The sequence below is a fragment of the Prunus mume genome, linkage group LG2 (assembly GCF_029339155.1).
Source record: "Prunus mume cultivar Tortuosa linkage group LG2, ASM2933915v1, whole genome shotgun sequence".
NCBI lineage: Eukaryota > Viridiplantae > Streptophyta > Magnoliopsida > Rosales > Rosaceae > Prunus > Prunus mume.
In genome coordinates, this window is record NC_142699.1 from 41642893 (window position 1) to 41650506 (window position 7614).

The following is a 7614-nucleotide window of genomic DNA, read 5'->3' on the forward strand; positions in this document are numbered from 1 at the left end:
TGGATGCCCTGCTTGATGAGATGTTGCTGAAGGCAATAAAGACACCCCACAAGTTGCCCAAGCCAGAGGAACTCAAGGGCAAGCAGTGTTGCAAGTTGCACAATTCTTGGAATCATTCCATGAACAGTTGTGTCATTTTCAGGGATGTTATACAGGAATGAATAACAACAGAATGCTAAAACTGGTGGAGAAACCTCCATCACCACAATGCACTTTTCCCTAGCAGCAAGTCAACATGGTTAACTTAAATTGGCGTAATGTAAGAAAAGCGCACTAACGATGAAGCTAGCTCCAGAGAGTAAGAGTTATAAGGGAAGCTAATCAAAGGCCAAGGGCAACTATCTCGGCTGCAGTAATGCTCTGCAGCAAGTGCAAATGTTAAACAGAGTTAGAAGTGGTTCTGGGTAGATAAAATCAGCTCACACCGAGTGTTTTTGACAGGATTGGAACCTCATCCCAAGATAGAGCCAGTCAGAAGGACTATCTTAGGCTTGCTTAGCGCAACAGAAGAATGTCAGAGCAGCCCAAGAAGGAAATACCAATCAAGATGCCCGGGAATGAAAAACCTTTGGCAACTATCATAGAAGGCGATGGTATTCATCGGAATGAGTGGTAGACCAACTCTGGAATTAACTGAACTTAGAAGATGAGGGTTCAAAGGAAATACTGCACTTTCTCAAGAACAGGGACAACACAGGTACTTCCAGAGACCAGCCTGCAGTAAAAGGAAGAAACTGTATACCTCCTTTGGGTAACAAATAGCTTGCCGCTACAAAAATCGAAAAAGCAGAATCTCCAGGCAAGCCTTCTATGAATCTTGCCTCATCCTCAGATAGTCAGCTTGAGCCTTCACAAGCACAAGGAGAATCCGAATCTATTCCAACAAAAGGGAAAAAAAACTGGATTGATGAGTATGAAGAAGAGCAGTTGGGCTATGAACCATCTGCAGATGACCAGAATGGACTCCTCGAGACAAGAGAGCAGGAGGACTGGACAGAAGAGTATGTGGAAGAATAGATGGAATACGATGGAGAACTAGATGAAGAAACTGAAGCTTTTGGTGCAGAATTGGAAAGCATGTTACAGGTGATATGGGTATCAACATGGTCTTCATCTTGCCGAAGAATTCAGGGCTGCAGAAGGGCAAGAAAACACCCTGGAGGGAGACGTGTTCTCCTAGGAAAGCTTTGAGTGCAGGTTGGCGTAGTAGAAGACGACTAGAACAAAGAAACACCTGCTGCCAAGACAAATGCAACGCCTGAAATCTGTAGAGCATCTTTGTTTCTCCAAACCAACCAAGGAGATGGCCAATCACCTGCACTGCTCATAATAAAGAAACTTTGGGGGTATTCCTATTCCCAAAGTGATGGTAGATTAATCTTTTACCCCACAGATTATTGAGTAAGATGGGCAGAACAGAGAAGGATCTAATTCCAACACGCTTGACTGTCACCAACTTTGCTGGGGGCATCACCAAGACTCATGGAATCTTGGATATGGACGTCATAGTGGGAACCAAAGAACTGAAGATTGAGTTTTTTGTGGTAGACACCACTTCTACCACTTATAATGCATTGCTTGGCAGAGATTGGATCCACCAAAGCCTATGTGTTCCCTCCACTCTGCATCAGCAATTAGCTCTATGGAATGAAGAGAGTTACATGGAGATAGTAGAGGCCGATCCACGACCATTTCTGCCCTCTGCCATGTATTTTGAGGCAATTTATTATCATGATGACCTTGGTCCTTTCACCTTCCTTGGAGTTAACCAGAATGGCCACCCCCATGGTGTCACAACCCAGAGACTCATTGAAGATGGTCTAGCCAATTCTCTAGAGGATTGGAATAGACCTTTTGTTCTAAACCTCCAGAACTTTGATGTTTAGTCTCAATCAACAAGAGAATGATCGAGCTGCAACAATCCGATCCATTACAAAAATATTGTTGATATATTGGGAAGAAAGAAAGCTCTTTATGCAGAATCCAGCCATCAATGTGGCAGAATTCACTCATGAAAGCACAGAAGAACAAGAAGAAGAAAGTTTACATGAGGAGGTGTTAGATTTTGCACCAGCAGCACTGGATGATTCTTTGCCAAAAGTGGAAGATCCTTTGTAGGAAATAAACTTAGGGACATAAGAGGATCGAAGACCTACTTTCATTAGTGCACTGTTGAAAGAACCACTCAGAAGTGAAATCATTGCCCTTTTGCATGATTTTAGAGATTGTTTTGCTTGACATTGTCATGAGATGCCTGGACTGGACAGAAAACTAGTGGAGCACAAGCTACCAATCAAAGAGGGCTATCTTTCGGTCAAACAGGCTAGATGAAGGATGTCTATGGACACAAAACTAAAGGTCAAGGAAGAGATAGAAAGATTGCTCAAAGCAGGATTCATCAGACCAGCCATCTATGCCGATTAGCTAGCCAATATTGTACTGGTTCTGAAAACAAAAACAGGGGCAGTTAGAATTTGTGTGGACTATAGGAATCTGAATGAAGCATCTCCCAAAGATGAATATCCTATGCCAATTGTAGATATGCTAGTAGATGGAGCTGCTCATAACCAGATGCTATCTTTTATGGATGGCAATGCAGGTTACAATCAGATTATGGTGGCAGTAAGAAGACATCCACAAGACAGCTTTCATGTGCCCAGGACATATATGTGCTTTTGAATACACTGTAATGCCTTTTGGCTTAAGAAATGTAGGAGCTACTTATCAAAGAGCAATGAATTCTGTTTTCCATGATATGATAGGGCATTCTCTAGAAGTATATATAGATGATGTGGTGATTAAATCCCTAGAGGAGGGAAACCATGCATCGAATCTAAGAAAGGCATTCCTAAGGATGAGACAACATAAACTGAAAATGAACCCCAAGAAATGTATTTTTGGAGTTCGAGCAGGAAATTTCTTAGGATTCTTGGTCCACCAAAGAGGCATAGAGATTGACAAGAACAAAGCAAAATCCATCATAGAAGCTCTACCACCTCGGAACAAGAAAGAACTGCAGAGTCTCCTAGGAAAAATAATTTTCTAAGGAGATTCATATCCAATTCTGCAGGAAAGATCCAGCCTTTCTCCTTCTTGTTAAGATTGAAGCAGGAATAGACATTCAAGTGGGAAGAACAGCACTAACAAGCTTTTGAGGAAATCAAGCATTACCTCTCAAATCCACCAGCTGTCATCCCGCCAAAGAGAGGCACCACTCAAGCTCTATGTGTCCGCATCGAAGTGTCCATTGACAATTGTTAGTTCAAGATAACAAGGAAGGAAGGAACATGCAGTTTACTATCCGAGCGTAACTCGATGTAGTGGAGAGAAAATATTCTGCAATTGAAAGACTTTGCCTAGCCTTATACTTCACTGCTAGAAGCTCGGACACTCCAAAGAGCTCTTCAGTTCCTATGAATCTGAGAGTAAAACCATGGCCTTTCAGAGGATGGGCAATGGATCTCATTAACAAAATCTATCCAGCCAGTAGCCAGCAGCATTGTTTTATCATTGTGGCCACAGATTATTTCACCAAATGGGTGGAGGCCAAGGCTGTTAAATCCACAACATCTCAAGAGATCATCACTTTCATAGAAGAGCAGATTATACAAAGGTTTGGCATTCTAGAATCAATCACGACTGACAGAATCAATCCGGAGATATGCTGGATATGGCGTAAGCATTCAAATTCAAGCTACTTCAATCCACTCCTTATTATGCTCAAGCCAATGGACAGGCAGAATCAAGTAACAAGGTGATCATCAACATTATCAGAAAAATGCTTGAGAAAAATCCAAAGCAATGGCGTGAGAAGTTGTCAGAAACTCTGTGGGCATATAGAACTTCAAAAAGAGAAGCAACTGGCATGACCCCCTATGCTCTAACCTATGGCCATGATGCAATTCTGCCTATGGAGATAGCGCAGTCCCTCGAATTGCTCATCAACACAACTGCTGAGAGGACTACTCTCAAGCCATGCTGCTAGAATTGGAAGGATTGGATGCGAGCAAGATCGATACCTTAACAAACTCTTAGCAAGAAAGCAGGCTGTATCAAGAGCCTACAACAAAAGAGTTAAAAACAAGAGTTTTGAAGAGGGAGAAATAGTCTGGAAAGCAGTTCTGCCCCTTGGAACACATATAGCTGGTTATGGAAAGTGGTCACCTACATGGGAAGGTTCTTTCATAATTAATCAGATCCGTGGAATGAGGGCATACAGATTACAGGATCGAGATGGAGAAGTTCATGCTGCGCTAATTAATGGCAAGTGGTTGAAGAAATTTTATCCAACTATGTGGGATTCACAGGTTGTGCAAACAGATCCTGGAATAGAGAGGCAACAAATTGAAAGTGTTACCTAAATTTCTGCTCAAAGTCTGTTTTTATTTTGTAAATTATTAATCTTTACTATTTCTGCTTTCTTTTATGTTGACAAAGGAAATTGCAAGAATAAAAGTTCCACAAAAATAAATTTTTATTAAATATAGTCATTTCCCATGACTAAAGTTTTATTACATTTTAATCTAAAATATTAAAGTCCTAATTTTCCTAGAGTCTTTTGCAATCCGACCCTCTTGATAGAAATTTCTTGCTGAAGAAGCATCCCTTAATGAAGAGAGGGCTCTGCAATCTCCAAAGCCGGCTTGGAAGCTGCAACCATGTTTTGCACAAATAAAGTAGCCTTGGTCTTGGTGCCCAAACCAGCTCCCAGCTTGTTCTCGCTTATCCCTCAAGCTAGCTAGCCTCAAGTTCCTCAATGTGTTTCTCCAATTTACCAAGCGGTCTTTGATTCTTTATAATCAAGCAACCATCATGTCCAATTCGCTTCTGTTTTTGATAGTCAGCCAAAGGTTAGCTTCATGGGTAGCTTTGCAAAATTCAGAAGCATTGAATGAGGGTTTAAGATCTTCATAACGATTGTGGAGATTGAGCACGTCTCTTGCCAAGCCAAGGCTGATCTCAAGAATGGGCCTAGGAGTCACATTCTGCCAATGTAGCAGATCTAGATCCTGCATCAGCTGATCTATGGCCTCCCTATTTTCATCCAAGTCCAACTCCGTTGACTGCCATATTCTTACTCTGTCCACCGCCTCATCCACTGCTTTAGACTTGGCCTTGCTTGGAATAGAGCTGAGCTGCCCTAATCTGTCCAGTTGAGCATCCAGGTCCATGGCTTCAAACTCGCCACTTTGAGTCAGCAAATGAGGCAGTAGCTGGTGAGCTAGGAATGGAGTGGATAGGCATCTGCAAAGAAATGATTTTAGTAAACTCTAGACTATGAACTAAAAAGAAACAAAAGGGCTAGAGGTACATTAACACTTACAGCCACAATGGGAGGCTTGAGATGACTGGTGACCACAACCAAAGTTCCAGTAGTTCTGTCCTCCTCCACCTAAAAAAAGGGGGGAAGGAACCTCAATTAGAAAGATAAAGGAAGACAAAATCAGAGAAACAGACAAAACAAAAAAGGAAACTACCTCATGGAATAGCAGCAGAGTGTTCTTTACATCATCGAAAAGAGCCAATTCGAATCGTAGGCTCGCTTTTGGGCCTCTTGTTGTTTCTTCGACTCAATGTTTCTACTATTATTTTAGCAGAATCTCTTCCTACAAAAAGACAGAATAGAACTCGAGTCAAAAGGGAATGCAAAACAAAAGTCAGGATGGTGTCGAAAAAAAAGGATCTCTTGCTACAATGTCACTTCTTCTTCTCCATCTTTTGTCTTTTCTTTCTCTCCTTTTGAAACCTCCTTCTCTTGATCCACGGCCTTAAAGGCCTCTTGTAACTTGTCATCAGTTCATGTGGTCTCAGATTAACTACTGCAGGCTCTTCTTTCTTAAGGCTCACTAACACCTTTCTTTCTCACCTTCTTGCTGGAAGGGGAGGGAGCTAGCCGCACAAAGGAAAGAAGTCGAATTAAGTGCAAAACGATCAAAAATCCGATAGAATTGATAAGTCACAAATTATACCTGTGGGATCGATCGACATCATCGCCTTAAGCCTCACCGATTTCTTTTCTTTTATTTTTCTTGGCAGAAGGAGCCGCCTCAAGACTAGTTTCACAGAGTCTCATAATCATCTTGTTTATCACCAAAAGGAAGCTCCAGATCCCTAGCAGTGATAACAGATGTAACTGACAAAAAAGAAAGGGTTAGTAGACAGCCCAACGAAACAAAGGTAAGAGCAGAATTCAAGGCTCACCAACTACTTCCCCAGCCTGCACGCTTTGTCTCCCAAGATTGCTTGTCATGGAGGGGTCTGAGATAAACAGATAGAATAGAATCAAGACACATTTCAGAGTGCAGAAATCCAAAAAATAGGGAGCAGAATTGACAATTTTACCTTCAATCACTTGAGCATTGATACTTTTGACGAACTGCACTATGAATTTCTTGGCTTTTGCTTATGCTAGACAGTCCCAAGATCCCGTTTTCAAACAAAGTCTTCACAGAAGTATCGCATCTAGCACATTGGCAAAACAAGCTTTCCACTAGGCATCAAACTCACAAGAACTGCAAGAATTAGGCTCCTGGATGGATAGAGGGCGTCCATACTATTGTTGATCTTGTTCACTGAACACCGCAGTCCTTATGCACATCCAGTCATCTCAATCCTCCAATGGCAGCACTTGCTTGCCTTCCGTAAGACTTGAGAGGGATAAGGTGGGGGCAGCCAAGTTGCTGGCACATAAGTTGGGGTGATAGACCTCTGCTCCTAAATGGTAATTAGGAGGCTTGCGCCCATCGAAAGGCATATCTCGAGGCAGCGTCACACTCAAACTTTTTCTCAAATCGCTTCTTGCTTCTTTCCTGCTCCCGCCAAAGAGTTCAGGTTCAGCCGAACCAAGGGTATGTTCTTCTAAGTACCACTTGCCACCGAGCAGCAGACCTCTTGGTGTAATGCCTAAAGAACATGACATACTCTTCAATTGAGCGCTTAGGCACTTCTACCGACATCAAAGGAGCCATAACTCGGGTCTCAAAGCGTAACGATGTCCGAAAATCTCACTCGAAAATAGACCTACACCGATCTCGATCATCCAAAATGCGCCAGTGCAGTAGATATTTAGTGGACTCTCCAAGTCCCACGCCGCCAAGATGATTATGCAAGGCCTCCCAGTGCTCAGATTCCACAGAATCGCCAAGAGCAGCGATTAGGAAAGACAAACCTATTTAACTAATACAGCAGGAACAACATGTGTTACGATCCTTGTCCTTCTGTCAATGAACTTCTTCAAGAAATTGAGAAGGAACAATTTTGGTTAATCATGGCAAAGACGGATGGTGAAGGGCTTGGCCAATCTCTCTCGATTTTTCCCTCTGTGGTAGTCACTACAGATCAACAGCCTCCCATGGGGCTTGAACCCAAATATTTGAGCTAGATCCAGCAAAGTTGGAGTCATGGGGCCTCAGATATAAAGGTGTTACGCGAATTCCGTAAACACAAGGCAGCAGCGTAGATTCTCGCCTCACATCGGAATTTTAGACATGTAAGGATCGTGTCATAAACCTCAGCCTTCTTGCAATAAGCTCCATACCTGGAGAAGTCTGTCAATCCAATCGATCACCACCGCACTGCTCCTCACTTCACTTGAAGGATAGGAACGACTGTTCT

The 7614-nt window shown here is 42.5% G+C and overlaps 1 protein-coding gene across 1 annotated transcript; it reads left to right on the top strand.

The window, feature by feature from the left end:
- Positions 1-3455: 3455 nt before the first annotated feature.
- On the top strand, positions 3456-3985 carry LOC148920402 (uncharacterized). Its single transcript, XM_089044619.1, has 2 exons — positions 3456-3754; positions 3841-3985. The coding sequence occupies exons 1-2, from the start codon at positions 3456-3458 to the stop codon at positions 3983-3985; spliced, it is 444 nt and encodes a 147-aa protein (XP_088900745.1).
- Positions 3986-7614: the final 3629 nt, after the last annotated feature.

Bases quoted from the DNA above. Each gene is read 5' to 3' on its own strand.
- LOC148920402 (XM_089044619.1), top strand. From the start codon at position 3,456: ATGGATCTCATTAACAAAATCTATCCAGCCAGTAGCCAGCAGCATTGT. The intron at 3,755-3,840 runs GTGATCATCAAC...GTGGGCATATAG, and splicing joins AGGCAGAATCAAGTAACAAG to AACTTCAAAAAGAGAAGCAA.